At 45.8% G+C, this 16,503-nt stretch overlaps 1 protein-coding gene across 2 annotated transcripts in view; it reads right to left on the bottom strand.

Moving 5' to 3' along the window:
• Nucleotides 1-16,503, bottom strand: part of MINDY4 (MINDY lysine 48 deubiquitinase 4) — an 87,457-nt gene that overhangs the window by 8,149 nt on the left and 62,805 nt on the right. For both annotated transcript variants that reach the window (XM_088653935.1, XM_060280935.2), the window contains exons 15-16: nucleotides 16,000-16,161; nucleotides 810-990 (exon numbers count right to left, since the gene is read on the bottom strand). In XM_088653935.1, the coding sequence (XP_088510061.1) occupies nucleotides 810-990; nucleotides 16,000-16,161 (343 nt within the window). The remainder of the gene's footprint in view (nucleotides 1-809; nucleotides 991-15,999; nucleotides 16,162-16,503) is intronic.

Below are 16,503 nucleotides of genomic sequence, written 5' to 3'. Positions count from 1 at the left end.
CTTTGACTACCCAGTTAATGTTTTGCCAGGGTTCTGAGCTCTGGGACTGGGTCACGCCATGTAAGTGTAATAATAATTTATTACTTATAACCCGTCCATCTGGCTGGGTTGCCACTTTGGGCAGCTCGGGGACATCCGAGTCCCTCCATATCAGGCATAGACAAACTCCGGCTCTCAAGATGTTTGGGACTACAATTCCCATCATCCCTAGCTAACAGGACCAGTGGTCAGGGATGATGGGAACTGTAGTCCCAAACATCTGGAGGGCCGAAGTTTGCCTATGCCTGCTCCAGATATTGCTCAAATGCATCTCCCACCATCCCTGGCCGTTGACAGTGAGACCAAGCAATGCAGTGTGGGAAGACTTTAAGCTAGGGGTTGCCAACTGTTTTTCCAATAGCCCCTGCTGCTGTGCTTGTAGCAGCAGGTTGATGTGCAAGAATTAATCAGGTGAGGCTCATTCCACAATTTCATCTGCTTTTTGTGTGAACTGGGATGATGCAAGGGAGTGAGTCCTTCAAACCAGAACTGAAGACCAGGATCAAACCATGGTTTGAAAAGTTGTCTTAAACCATAGTTTGCTGGCTCAAATGTAAAAGCAAACTGTGGTTTGTTCAAACTTATTAAGCTGGGCATGCCAAGAGGGAAGAGAAGGGGAGGATGGAGCTCACAGAACTTCTCCTTGCCTTCCAAAACATGGTTTGGAAAATCAGGAATGAGACATCTGAAGGCACCCTAAGCGTCTTCATGAAACGCACGATTAAAATCACACGCCCAGCCCAGTTTCAATCTTTTGTTTGTCTCCCTACCGATGGTTAGACGGATCTCATCTTGCTGATTGGCTAAGCCGTCGTAGTAATAGAGGTCAAACCGCCTCTCGGTTTTCCAGTCCGCGAGCAGATCCTTCCGCAAGCAGAAGAGAACGCTGAAATGGCTTTCGCTGCACACAACCCAGATTGGGAACTTGGGGGTCTTCAGGTAACAGCCAACCTGAGCAAAGGGGAGAAAAAAAGTGCACACGTTTGGGACAAGGTTATATTTTCACAACTGGATAATGCCTGAAGGCTCTTTCGACCATAAGCATTTTAAGTAGTGTGAGGAAAGTCCCTTCAGATGTCATTTCTGTTTCCTAGCAAAAATCACAATCATAGTAATTTATTTATATGCCACTCATCTGACTCGGTTGCCCCAGCCACTCTGGGTGGTTTCCAGCAAATTATTTCGCCAGGTAAGAACGTTCCTCTTCAACCAGGCCTTGGGCTTATTGATACTCTACAGCAGGCATCCCCAAACTGCGGCCCTCCAGATGTTTTGGCCTACAACTCCCATGATCCCTAGCTAACAGGACCAGGGGTCAGGGATGATGGGAATTGTAGTCCAAAACATCTGGAGGGCCGAAGTTTGGGGATGCCTGCTCTACAGCCTTTTAAATGTGTCTGTGGGAAGGAGGGGGTTATTGTTTTGCTGTTTTGTTTTACTTATTTCCTGGTTTTTATCCTGTATTTTATTCTGTGAAGCACCCTTCTTATGATGAAGGGCAGTATATAACTCTAATAAAAAAATAAAAATAAAACCACAGTAAAACATCACAGATTAAAAACTTCCCTAAACAGGGCTGCCTTCAGATGTCTTCTAAAAGTCAGATAGTTGTTTATTTCCTTGACATCTGATGGGAGGGGGTTCCACAGGGTGGGAGCCACTACTGAAAAGGCCCACTTCCTGATTCCCAGTAACCTCACAGTGAGGGAACCGCCAGAAGGCCATCGGAGCTGGTCCTCAGTGTCCAGGCTGAATGATGGGGGTGGAGACGCTCCTTCAGGTATACTGGGCCAAGGCCATTTAGGGCTTTCAAGGTCAGCACCAACACTTTGAATTGTGCTTGGAAATGTAGCAGCTTAATTCCATGCTGCGGATGTGACATTTGAAAGCCTAGGCGTTGTTGGCAAGGCCAGTTGGCAGCTCTTGTGAACAACATCAGAAGAGCCCGGTTGAATCTGGCCAAAGACCCATCTGATCCATCCTAAGCTCTTGCGATTCCTAGCAGCTCAACACCATCACCATCTGGCCCAGAGGAAAACGTGGGTGAACATTTGATCATATGTGGTGGAACTGTAAGGTGGTAAAAAGATTTTGGGAAATGATATATAATGAGTTGGGAAAAAATGTTTAAAATAACCTTTGTTGAAAAGCCTGAAGCCTTCCTTTTTGGAATTCTAGTAAAGACTATTTATGTATGCGACCACGGCTGCATGGATGTTATTGGCCCAGAGATGGAAAGAAGATAAAGTCCCTACCAAAGAAGAATGGTAGATGAATGGACTATGCTGAAATAGCTAAAATGACTGGAAGAGTCAGAAATAAGGAAGACCAAAATGCTAACAGGGAATGGGGATTTTTTTTAAAAAAAACTTATCTTAAAGACCATTGTAAACAGTTAAAAGTAGGATAGGAATATCACTTGTAGTTTAAGGTTAATTCTGGACATAATGGAAGAGGCAAAGGGTTTGGATTATCATAAAAGATGCAGGAGGAGTTGATTAATAATAGGACACACAAAGGGGAGGATGGAACTCCAGGAGATTCCTTGGAATCTTGTTTTTATGGTTTATGTTTGATATATCTGCAAAAGTATAAGTTGAAAAACCAAATAAATAAATTTTTAAAATAGAAAAGAAAAGGTGGGTAAACATGCAGGTTGTAACAGTTTAGGGAATAATAAAAAATATTTCAGAGGAGGAGGAAGAAGAGGAAGAAGAGGAAGAAGAGGAAGAAGAGGAGGAAGAGGAAGAGGAAGAGGAAGAGGAAGAGGAGGAAGAAGAAGAAGAAGAAGAAGAAGAAGAAGAAGAAGAAGAAGAAGAAGAAGAAGAAGAAGAAGAAGAAGAAGAAGTGAGGGGTAGGAGGCGATTCAGAGGGGCTCTTGTCTATGGGTCCCTTAACGGGTCACCATCAAATGCCCAATGATGCCGACCTTTGACACCAGTTCTGAACGGAACACCTGCTTTCCAAACCCTGTGTCACTATAAGACCACCTGACCTGCTTTCTTTTCGATTGAAGAATTAGATAACCCTATTTCCACCCCCTCATTGGGGGGGGGGGACCGTTCTCCACCTCATTACTTTGATAATGACTATTTTTAAAGCCATTGTTCTATACAATGGTTTGCTTGTTTATTTCTTGGGTAAATTTTTGAGTTGCGAACAGAGGCCCACAGTTATAAATACGCCGTCAGAATTAAACAAAGAGAGAGAGAGTGAGAGAGCAAAAGGTAAATTTCAAATGGGGGAAAGATAATATCGCAAGGATTTCCTTTCGAACGCATGCATATGGAAGCATTTTGAAAAGCAAACAAGGCGTCCAGCCCTTTCCCACTCCAGAAGAAACAAATTCTCAAGAATGCTGTTTGATGTGAAATGAGAAACACATTGAAAACATTTCTCCGGAGCGAAACCGCAAATGCCGCTCAATTAAAAGATTTTCAAACTTTCTAGCTTCAAGGAACCTTATCCACATATATTTGTTATTTAAAAACAAACAACAAAAAACCCCTCCATGACCAACACAGAATGCCTGTAACTGGCATAGCAGGGACAGACAGAAAGCTAGGCTGGATCTACTGATAGATTTCTGGGTGGTTTGCAGAACATTGTCAAAAATCTCTGACTCTCCACAGTTTAACAAGAACAGAGAGGAAGAGGAAGAGGAAGAAGAAGAAGAATCCATCTGCCTCACCTCCACAAAGACCTCTGGATGCATTTGCTCAGAGTCTGGCTGGCATCTCTTCTATGCCTGCAAATTTCATTCACTTATGTAAAAAGAGGAAAGTTGTATCTAAATAATGAGTCCAATAGGAAAAACAAAGAGCAACTCTGAAACAGTTCAGGATGCTTTGCAAACCTGATGTATAGATGTATGTTACATCCTGTGGCTGGTGCCTATCCATAGCCTATAAAGTTAAAAGCCAACTGTGGATAACCAGCTTTCAAAATGCTATAGCTGTGCAGAGATGAACGAGGTATCAAATCAGAGCGCAGAACAAACCTCTCACCTCTTTTGATTGGTTCCAACACATCCCCAGTGATCCACTGTTGTGAGGAAAATGGCGGGTCCAATATGATCAGAATAACTGCATACCTAACTGCCCTTCTGACCAATGGAGCTCTTGCTTTCTCTCATAAAAATGAGCAGTGGTTTTTCATTTTTTGGGGGGAAATGTCAACCTCTTTTACAAAGGGGCCTCTTCAAAGGCATAGCAATTGCCAACTCCCCAGGAGAAGTCCATGCCTGTTTGACTTCATTCCATGCTTCTGCGATGGTAAATCAATTCCTCTCAACAAGGTGACCCTGGTCACTTCCAGAACAAAAGTTCTTTACACCCAAAGGCATTTTGCCCCTTGGTCAGAGCTGAGGGGCAGATTTTTTCCCCTGCAGCTACTTAAAGGGGTGTGTGATGGGAATGAAGCCCAGACTGCTTCTCTGCCTTCAATGCTTGCAACATCCCAAGATGCAAACAGGGGTCAGGTATCAATTATTGCCATGTTTTATGAGATAAAAGGAAGGCACTACAGCAAACAAGGCACCCCAAAAAATTGCCAAGGAGGTTACATTGGACAGAGCAGAGAAGGGAGCTAATAATAATAGCAGCAACTTATTTTGTTTATGAATCACATCCTATGAAACATCTCAAAGAAATTTAACATCAAAAACACACATAACATGATTTCATATATAAGAACAATTTCAAAACCAATACAGATTACAGGTTGGGTTAAAAAAACAACACCTCTGTCTGAAAGGCCTGTTGAAAAATGATAGGTTTTGATAGGTGCTGAAAAGACGAAACGCCTGCCAGAAGCAAGATGGAATGAGTTGCAAGTATTTGACATCAACACAGGCCTTTTCCCTGCATCTGCAAAGCATTTCACACTGATTATCTCAGAATGCCTTAGGTACAGAAACAGAAGCGGCCTGGATTTTTTCTGAGACCTTTTTCTTCGATGGTTCTCTTTTTCTTTTCTTTTATCCCACCTCCCCAGGTGGGATAAAAGAACTCCACCGTTCTTTATGACATCCCCACCCCTGCAACACGTATCCCACAATGCCCTGGAAGGATGCCTGGTCCGGGGCCTTGTGGGGGATGCAAAATGGCGTCCAAACGGACATCACAGTTGTCGTCCCTGTCCCTCAGGGAATGCACAAAATGCAGTAAAACAAGGGCATGGAACCCTTTCAAGTTTGATGGCCTCCTTCCGTCCTGACTGATCTTCTGAGGGCCACATACAGGTGTTGGATGGAGCCAAAGGTAAAAGGGTGTGGTGCAGGATAGAAGGCCAGCCTCTCAGCTTCCACACCGGCTAATTGACCTGGAGGCGCAGGTCAATTCTGTGTCCAGGGCAGCTGTCTATCAGCTCCATCTGGTACACAGGCTGAGACCCTACCTGCCTGCAGACCGTCTTGCCAGAGTGGTGCATGCTCTAGTTATCTCTGACTTGGACTACTGCAATGCGCTCTTTGTGGGGCTACCTTTGAAGGTGACCCGGAAACTGCAACTAACCCAGAATGCGGCAGCTAGACTGGTGACTGGGAGTGGCCGCCGAGACCACATAACACCGGTCCTGAAAGACCTACATTGGCTCCCAGAACGTTCCCGAGCACAATTCAAAGTGTTGGTGCTGACCTTGAAAGCCCTAAACGGCCTTGGCCCAGTATACCTGAAGGAGCGTCTCCACCCCCATTGTTCTGCCCGGACACTGAGGTCCAGCGCTGAGGGCCTTATGGCGGTTCCCTCGCTGCGAGAAGCCAAGTTACAGGGAACCAGGCAGAGGGCCTTCTCGGTAGTGGCACCCACCCTGTGGAACACCCTCCCACCAGAGGTCAAAGAGAACAACAATTACCAGACTTTAGAAGGCATCTCAAGGCAGCCCTGTTTAGGGAAGCTTTTAATGTTTGATGGATTTCTGTTGTCTTTGTCTTTGTCCCTGGAGTTTTCTTGGCAGGGATACTGGAGTGGCTTGCCAGTTCCTTCTCCAGGTGGATCACGCTTAGTCAAAACTCTTCACTATGACCTGTCCATCTTGGGTGGCCCTGCATGGCATAGCACATAGCTTCTCTGAGTTATTCAAGCCCCTTCGCCATGACAAGGCATTGATCCATGAAGGGAATGAAGGGATCATTCTGTATTTTAATGTTTTGTTGGAAGCCGCCCAGAGTGGCTGGGGTATAAATAATAATAAATTATTATTATTATTATTATTATTATTATTATTATTATTATTCAGCCTCTGCTGAAATTCCCTCTGGCGAAGGACAACCTGCTAAATCTCAAGGCAACCAGTTTCATGGCCAAACAGCTGTTGGTCTCTCCCAATAGTTCAGGTGAAATACGCTTCCTTGCCATTTCCAATCCACTAGCACTAGCCCTCTGGGGCAACAGAGAACGTGTCTTCTCCATCTTCTACCTTGACAGATACTGGAATATACCTGCCGCACCGACCCTTAACCTTCCCACTTCCCAGGCTGAACATATCTAGTTTTTTCAACTGGTCTTCACAGGAAATGGCTTCCAGAGCTCTCTCCATCATGGTTGCCCTCCTGTGGATGAAGCCCTAGTCTGTTAGTGTCCATCCTAAAATGTGCCGCCCCAAATTGTACTCCAGATTTGGCCTGATCGGCACAGATCAGCAAAGAACTTTATTATAGAGTTCCCTTAGGTGGGCTCAGCGAAGCAGGATCCTCAGCCAACTAAGCTAAGCACTCCGTTTCTTATTTATATTTTCAAAATACAAAAGTGATTATTACAAATTCCACAGTGTCATGAAACATCAAGACAATGCAGTCATATAATTTCCACCCTGGTCGATTACAAATTGGGGGAAAGGGTAGCAGTACATTGTTCCTTTTTAAAGTACAGTTTGATTGGAAGTTACCTTATTTTTCCGTCTATTTGGGGGGACTCAGATTTAAGAAAATGGGGGGAGATGGCCCTGCCCCCTAATTTTTGACTTTATTTTTTAGGGGGAAAACCTAGTCTTATACACGGAAAAATACGGTAGTTGTTAATGCATAGCCAAATGCTGGCCTTTTATCATACGGCAAGGAAATCTATATGCAATCATTTTTCACCCATTCCAAACATAACAATAACTCTCTCTTCAAAAAAAGTCCATTCTACTTGAGCAAATGCCTTTTGTGTATCACTATCTAAGCACTAGTCTTGATTTTTCATTATCTCTTATACTGCGATTGTTACTTTACCAGAAAATCTTCTATACCAGGGTTCCCCAAACTCGCAATAATCGCGTATGACTTCCGGGAGTTTAGTCCTCGCCTTCTCAGGTGAAGATAATTTGGTTTTAATAATAGTATTTTCTCTATGATAAATTAAAATAAAAAATTATGCCACATACCCTTTGAAACCCTTTCACATACCTCAGCAGGGAGGAGTACCATACTTTGCGGGGAAAACTGTTCTATACAAAGCCACCTTCCCCGTTAATAATATGTTTAGGTGACAGACAACATGGCCACCCAACATTTTATAGTCCAGAGATATTGGTCTGAATAGTCCAATCTACAAGAGATCCCTTCCAAGCTTAGGTTTTAATATAATGGTTCTCTCAGGAGCTGTATCCCCCACTAAGCAGTCATTCATACCCAATGTTACTTTTGAAGGCAATATGCTTTTATATTACTGATAATATTCACAGGAGAAGCCAACTGGGCCTGAAGCCATATTTTAACTTACTGTTCAGACTTTTCTTATTGTTTCTTTTACATCTTAAACTCTGATTAGAGTTTCCAAGAAGCTAAATCGCCACCATCCAATCAATCAAAATGCATTTTCTTCTCTGCTGTTGAAACCACATTCTGACTGGACGTATTCCACAAAATCTATCATCTGCCAACATCTCTCCCTTCTACCACTTCTTTCCGGCCATGACAATTCCATGCGACTTGCTCATCCCCAAAACAAAATTACACCTTACTGCCCGTCATTCGAACGTGTGGTAAACCAGACTCCAATAAGAGATTCCCATCAATTCAAACTCCCAAGCTCAATCCTTGCCGAGTTCATTAATTCAACAGTCTCCGCTCCATTTACAGCCAATCAAAAGCTCCAGGTCAGTTTCTTGACATCAAATGTCCAACTCAGCTCTATAAATAATGTTTCCAGCACCACTCCTTGGCTTGAGCAAGGGTTCCCAGCACAGTTTATTGAAAGATGTTCCCATCACAGTCCATTTATCAGATTCCCAACAAGGCTAAAATCAAGTACTGTACTTGCTCCCCATTCTCTTTGAAGAAAAAAAAACACAAGGTGCATCTTGTCTATGGGACCAGTTGCTCCATTTGTCCCGCCCCTCCTCCCGTGGCTCCGCTTCACAGCTCACTGGTAGAACACAAAGTTTTCATGCAAAACATCCCTGGTTCAATCCACGACATCTCCAAGGCTGGGAAGGAGATGCCTGACACTCTTGAGAGATGCTGCCAGCCAGCGTTGACAATATTGCAGTACAGTCATACCTCGACTTACGAAGGCTTCGACTTCTGAATAATTCGACTTCCAAAGTCTAAGCCTCTGGAAGTATTTTTGGCGCGGACATTCTGCACCTGTGCAGAGCGGCGCACGCAGTCGGTGCATGCGCAGAAGCACAAAATCGTGCTTCGCGCATGCGAAGTAATCACTGTAGATGTAGGAGTGTAATCTGTCAAGGGTGCTTCCCTGCCAAAGCAATGCACATGGCAGAAAGCTGACTCTTTATTATAAAAAATAACACAGTCGCTTCTACAGCTCTGGAGACCTACGCACACCAATCTAACAGCTAGACAGTTCTATTCCCAGGTCTGTGCGCTATGGAGCAGTTGCAGCAACAGAGGAGCGCCCCCCCCCCCAGTTTATGTACCTTCGCCCGATGGGGCTGCACGCACGCAGAGACTACGCCTGCATGGAAGCTGCCTCTGCTCATCCCTCTTCAATCCGCTCCTGGTTCTGGAAGAGGGTGGTGCAGGAGAGAGTGGAGATGCACCTGGCCCTTCACCTGCCTGACGTGCCTCTTCCTCCTACCCATCCCTGTGCTCCACCCTCCGGCTCTGAAGCTTTCCCCCTGCCTCCATCTCTTGCCTCCTGGCTGGTACAGGTCCCCAAAGATCACCAGGCCCCTCTCCCGAGTCAGACTCCAGCACCGCTTCCCTGCTACACAGCCGCCAGCGTCCTGCCAGTCTCCGATATCATCCATCATTGGCATTAAATTCAATTACTTGTAGGGCATTGCCATAAACACCAACACACACAGACACTTGGGCAGAGTCCTGTTAGTTCAGGCCTGTTCTCACAGCGGTCAAGTAGAGGCCCACGGAAAACCTGCAAGTGGGACATGCGCTTCCTCCAGGAGGCTGAAGGAGTTGTCATTAATAGAATGCATTCCCATATGGACAGGCCACGTCCGAAAATAAACACGAGGATCAGGCTGTTCTATGATCACTTGCAGATTTGAATAGGAACGGAGAACATGAAAGGCAATGAAGAGAGGAGAGAGGATGGAAAGAATTGAGAGGTTCAGAATAAATATAACAAGCTCAGATCTTGACAGGGAGGTGAATCAACTGTGTGATGTAGCAGCAAAAAAAAGCTAATGCTACTCTAGGCTGCACTAACAGAAATAGAACATCCCGATCAAGGGAAGTAATAGTTCCGCTCTATTCTGCCTTGGTCAGACCACACCTGGAATACTGTGTTCAGTTCTGGGAGCCACAACTTAAGGCAGGCATATCCAAAGTCCGTTTCAGGAGGCCTAATCCGGCCCGCCGGTCGGTTTAATCTGGCCCCTGTGGCAGTTTATTTCCTGGGGTTAGATTCTTAAAAAAAAACCTCAACAACTTCAATCCTAAAGAAAGGATAACAACTTTGGTTGGCCCTTCAGCACCACTCCTCATGGGCCTTCACTTCATCAAATCTGGCCCCCTTTGAAAAAACTTTGGCCACCACTGATAATTAAAGGATATTGACAGAGGAGGGCAACCAAGATGATCAAGGGTCTAGAAACCAAGCCTTATGAGGAACGGTTGAGGGAGTTGGGCATGATTAGCCTGGAAAAGAAGGGACTGAGAGGAGATGGGAATCATAGAATCAGAGTTGGAAGAGACCACAAGGGCCATCCAGTCCAACCCCCTGCCGAGCAGGAAACACCATCAAAGCATTCTTGACAAATGCCTGTCAAGCCTCTGCTTAAAGACCTCCAAAGAAGGAGACTCCACCACACTCCTTGGCAGCAAATTCCACTGCCGAACAGCTCTTACTGTCAGGAAGTTCTTCCTAATGTTTAGGTGGAATCTTCTTTCTTGTAGCTTGAATCCATTGCTCTGTGTCCGCTTCTCTGGAGCAGCAGAAAACAACCTTTCTCCCTCCTCCATATGACATCCTTTTATATATTTGAACATGGCTATCATATCACCCCTTAACCTTCTCTTCTCCAGGCTAAACATACCCAGCTCCCTAAGCCGTTCCTCATAAGGGATCATTTCCAGGCCTTTGACCATTTTGGCTGCCCTCTTCTGGACACGTTCCAGCTTGTCTGTATCCTTCTTGAACTGTGGTGCCCAGAACTGGACACAGTACTCCAGGTGAGGTCTGACCAGAGCAGAATACAGTGGTACTATTACTTCCCTTGATCTAGATACTATACCCCTATTGATGCAGTCCAGAATTGCATTGGCTTTTTTAGCTGCTGCATCACACTGTTGACTCATGTCAAGTTTGTGGTCTACCAAGACTCCTAGATCCTTTTCACATGTACTGCTCTCAAGCCAGGTGTCTCCCATCCTGTATTTGTGCCTTTCATTTTTTATTTTCCCAAGTGTAGTACTTTACATTTCTCCTTGTTAGAATTCATCTTGTTTGCTTTGGCCCAGTTGTCTTAATTTGTTAAGGTCATTTTGAAGTGTGATACTGTCCTCTGGAGTATTAGCCACCCGTCCCAATTTGGTGTCACCTGCAAACTTGATCAGGATGCTCTCAAGCCCATCATCCAAGTCATTGATGAAGATGTGGAATAAGACTGGGCCCAAGACAGAACCCTGTGGCACCCCACTAGTCACTACTCCCCAGGATGAGGAGGAGCCATTGATGAGTGAGCACCCTTTGGGTTCGGTCAGTCAGCCAGTTACAAATCCACTGAATGGTAGCATTGTCTAGCCCGCATTTTACCAGCTTCTTTACAAGAATATCATGGGGCACCTTGTCAAAGGCCTTGCTGAAATCAAGATAGGCTACATCCACAGTGCTCCCCTCATCTACTAGGCTTGTAATTCTGTCTGGGAGCCATCTTCAAATATCTCAAGGGCTGTCACATGGAAGATGGAGAAAGCTTGTTTTCTCCTGCTCTGGAGGGTAGGACTCGAACCAATGGATTCAAGCTACAAGAAAGGAGAGTCCAACTAAACATCAGGAAGAATTGTGTGACAGTAACAACTGTTTGACAGTTATGCCAGGGTTTGAAACTGGGGCCTTCTGCATGCAAGGTAGATGCTCTACGTCACTGAGCTACAGCCTTTCCCCTGTTGACAAAAAGCCCAACCGTGCTTGGAAAGCCATAGGTTCCCCAGCCCTGCTCTAGAAACTGCATTTACCCTTGAACATAGGCCTTCATCCAGCCAGCCTGCTATCACGGGACCTCAACTCTGCAAAGATTATAGTTAAAAGGAGGATAACAGATATAGAAAGGCAGAGGGATTTGAGTAAAGTACCCCACTTTCTTACGCAGAAGGAAAGGAGATACATACCCCGCCCTGCTGCATATCTATGCCATCTGGAAATACCATCTCATAGAAGAGCTTTCACGTTAGTGCGATATAGCATAATGCCCTCAGCAGTTCTTCAAGGGAAGTATAAATGGACCCCAATGTGCGAGAGATGCTGCCCGTGTGGATCTGGGGAAGTGGAAACTATTGGCCACATACTCCTGCGATGCAGCTACTACGAGGAGGTGCGAGGCGAGCTCATCCCCCGATGCTGGCTGAGCTTCCTGGACACTCGGACAATTTCTCTATAGAGTGGCTCCTTTCAGATGCTAACTCTAATGTGACAGCAAGGGCAGAGCTATTAGATGTACCCTCCCAAGTAGTGATACCTGCTTTTATCTAAAAAAATTATAATGGTGAAAGTTTAGACATGTTATTTATATATGTGTTGGCGTTGGTGCTGACCTTTAAAGCCCTAAATGGCCTCGGTCCAGTATACCTGAAGGAGCGTCTCCACCTCCATCGTTCTGCCCGGACACTGAGGTCCAGCGCCGAGGGCCTTCTGGCGGTTCCCTCGTTGGGAGAAGCCAAGTTGCAGGGAACTAGGCAGAGGGCCTTCTCGGTAGTGGCACCCGCCCTGTGGAACACCCTCCCATCAGAGGTCAGAGAGATAAAGAACTACACAAGTTTTAGAAGACATCTGAATGCAGCCCTATATTGGGAAGTTCTTAATGTTTGACCTTTTATTATGTTTCTATATGTGCTGTAAGCTGCCCAGAGTGGCTGGGGAAACCCAGCCAGATGGGCGACGTATAAATAATAAAATTATTATTATGACTATTTATGATTAACTAGATACCACCCAGCCCTAGTTATGTGGCGCCTGTAGGAGTGCCAACTGCACCGAAGTGGTCAAGCAGGCGTATTTGGGTATACCTGAAGGAGTGTCTCCACCTCCATCGTTCTGCCCGGACACTGAGGTCCAGCACCGAGGGCCTTCTGGCGGTTCCCTCGTTGCGAGAAGCCAAGTTGCAGGGAACTAGGCAGAGGGCCTTCTCGGTGGTGGCGCCTGCCCTGTGGAACGCCCTCCCAACAGGTGTCAAAAAGGAAAACAACTACCAGACTTTTAGAAGACATCTGAAGGCAGCCCTGTTCAGGGAGGCTTTTAATGTTTAATAGATTACTGTGTTCTATTTTTCTGTTGGAAGCCGCCCAGAGTGGCTGGGGAGACCCAGCCAGATGGGCGGGGTATAAATAATAAATTATTATTATTATTATTATTATTATTATTATTATTAGTCGTCATAGTACTCTCCCAAGTAGTGATACCTGCTTTTATAAAAAAAAATTTATAATGGTGAAAGTTTAGACATATTATTCGTATATGTACCCTCCCAAGTAGTGATAATTTCTATTACCTAATAACTTTTATAATGGCTATAGTTTATATTTATTGTATATATTTTAAATTGTATATTGGATTGTTTGATGTATAAATGCGTGTGCTGGTCGAGAACCGTAAAAATAAATTAACTAACTATCCTTGAACATGTGGCTCTCTCCCTACTGCTTTTCCATCCCTGGTTTCAGTTACTGTGAGTTTATTCAGTGCTGAGTGAGCCCATTTGCTGACATTTCGGGCAGGAGAATTAAGTGTGTGTGTGCGTGTGTGCACGTGCGTGCGTGCGATTGCAAAGGTTTGGGTTCAGCTTGGTTTCTGGTAATGCCAGCTTGCTTAAAGGAGTATTACGAGCCTCTCTCTGTTTACACACCAGTGGTTGAGAGGAGACAGCAAGCCCGCTCTCCCCCAGCCCGCTTTAGAACCAAGCCGAGGAAGAATTAAACCCACTAGAATTTCATTTGCTTTTCACTGCCTCCCTCGTGCGCCCGGAGACTTAATCCTTCCAACACACAGTGGAAGGCACATGTTCTCAATAATGATATATATATATTTATAAAACCCAGCCTCTTTGCATCAGGAGTTTCACTTAAGGCAAAAAATGGGCATGCCCTTTTGCAGGGATTTCTGCAATTGATTAAGTCGCTCGCCAGGAGCCCAATTTCCCCCAGACGCCGTATGTTAATCAAATGCTAGAATCCCTTCAGAGTACAGGGCGAAATGTGGGGTATTTACTTATTTATGGCATGTATTACTTAGGCTTCTCGGAAGCCTCGTGAACAAGCTCTCTGGGCATCACGCAAGATAAAAGAAAAAGTCACAATAAACCTTAAGAATCCAACCTAGGCTAAAACCGACCAATGTAAAACACAACAAAAATCACAGGAGCTAAAGACAACCCCCCAAAAGCAGGCGCTGGAGGCAACAACCATACCAGGGAGGCAGACAGAGCAATCTAGGCCAACTTTGCACCAGTCCGTGGAAGGTTTGGACTGGGTTGGAGTGTCGGCCCAATCCTGCCTGCCTCACGCCAGGACAGAACTCCCGCACAAAATGGTTGTTGACTGTACTATGTTTCCAAACTGGTGTGTTGCCCGGAACTTCCCAGGCCACAAACATTTTGGGTTTCATTTTTTGGACCCACGCTTGTGTTTTCCAGGCAGCGATAACATGGGGGAAGCTTTGGAGAACGACTAATGCAGCAAAATGATCTGTGGATGGCCCAGTATGAATCTGCCATTGGTTCACTATTATTGTACCATGGACATTCCAGTCCAATGCAGGGCCTTTATGTTAGCCCAACAGAATGTTTCTCCCCCAGCTTTTGTCAAGGGGCAGATATCCAAACATCCCCAGAAACGATAGACATTGCAGATGTTCTTTGAATGCGCCAGACACTGTAGAACGTAACCTTTTCTACTGTCCACCGTACAACCAGCTATACAAACATGTGCTATCCCCTCTTTTTTGGGTAGTCTAACATCACGGCGACCCAGGTGATCACAGGGACCCAGGTGGCGCTGTGGGTTAAGCCACAGAGTCTAGGGCTTGCCGATCAGAAGGTCGGCGGTTCGAATCCCTGCAACAGGGTGAGCTCCCGTTGCTCGGTCCCAGCTCCTGCCCACCTAGCAGTTCGAAAGCATGTCAAAGTGCAAGTAGATAAATAGGGACCACTCTGGCGGGAAGGTAAACGGCGTTTCCGTACGCTGCTCTGGTTCGCCAGAAGCAGCTTTGTCATGCTGGCCACATAACCCGGAAGCTGTCTGCGGACAAACGCCGGCTCCCTCGGCCTATAGAGCGAGATGAGCGCCGCAACCCCAGAGTCGGACACGACTGGACCTGATGGTCAGGGGCCCCTTTACCTTTACCTAACATCACGGCACAATGAAAATACCAGATTCTATCTGTCTGACATTAACCGCAAGGATGGCTGAGCTTTTATTAATCGTTTCTCAAGAGTGGTGAATGGCACTATTTAGTGGGAAGAAACTCCATTGAAAATACTTGCTATTACAAGGATGACGATGATGATGATTATTATTTACATGGATGTTAATTTGTATATATATATATTTAAAAAAATTATATATGGATGTTTTTAGGATTGTCTTTATTTGCAATGCCTAATAAAGGTTCGGCGAAGTAAGCATCATGGACATACTGTAGAATACAATTGAGGTTGAATCCTGACAAGACAGAAGTACTGTTTTTGGGGGACAGGGGGCAGGTGGGTGTGGGGGACTCCCTGGTCCTGAATGGGGTAACTGTGCTCCTGAAGGACCAGGTGTGCAGCCTGGGAGGCATTTTGGACTCACAGCTGTCCATGGAGGCGCTGGTCAATTCTGTATCCAGGGGGTTGTCTACCAGCTCCATCTGGTATGCAGGCTGAGACCTCCCTGCCTGCAGACTGTCTCGCCTGGGTGGTGCATGCTCTGCACCACATATGATGAAATTCACCATCTTTATCTTTACATTTCCAGCATAATTTACTACTCATTCTATACATTTTGGCTAATTCTACTGCTTACCTTCCAAGTCCCGGACTGCAGAATCCGGGACCGGCAGCCGTGTGACACCGGACGTTGCGTCGACGTAACTTCTGGTGTCGCTTTGCCCTTCTATGGGCACCAAAAATGGCCGCCGCCGGCTTCGAAAGTCGCTTCTACGCATGACCGGAAGTCGCATCTACGCACTTCCAGACATGCGTAGCTTCGACTTTTGAAGCCGGCAGTGTACCCTGTGGCTCAGCCTTAAGAGGGTTCTCCTCCTGAACTAGATACTGTACAAGTAAATCAAAGACAGCCTTTCTGGACAGGGGAAAAGGCTGGTTCCATCAGTGTTCGAGGCCCTGGAATTTGGTGCGTACCTGACAGATGTTGTAGTGCTCAAAGAGGGACAGGACGCCGATGTCACTGCGGCCGGAGACGCCTTTCAAGAGGGTGATGTTGCCGTTCCCAGAGTCCAGCTCCATCACGTCATTGAAAACGTTGGACACGGCTTGGCCAGTCAGTAGCAGGTTGACCAATTCCTGGTTACCGTAGAAGAAAAAAGGGGCTCTTGGAACAGACACTGTAGGAAGAGCTGGTGCTCATGTTCTAGGACTAATTCTGCTGGACCCAACTTTCCTTCAGATCCCTTGGAAAAGTGTGTGCTTATCTCTGTCTGCAGGGAGAGGGGCTGATCTGGGAGAGGGCAGAGAGATAGGACCCGGGGGGGGTGCCCATGGCACCCGCTGCCAAATAACCAGCCGGCAGCAAATTGCACCGTTCAAAGTTGGAGTTAGTTCTTTATTAGCAAAAACAGGATTTTCAGAGACTTGGCTGAGTGTCAGGCCTAATGAGCATAGCAGCTCATCCTCAGGAATCAGTTG

The sequence above is a fragment of the Zootoca vivipara genome, chromosome 11 (assembly GCF_965207765.1).
Source record: "Zootoca vivipara chromosome 11, rZooViv2.hap1.1, whole genome shotgun sequence".
NCBI classification, from domain to species: Eukaryota; Metazoa; Chordata; class Lepidosauria; order Squamata; family Lacertidae; genus Zootoca; species Zootoca vivipara.
This window is presented reverse-complemented; position numbering and strand designations above follow the sequence as displayed.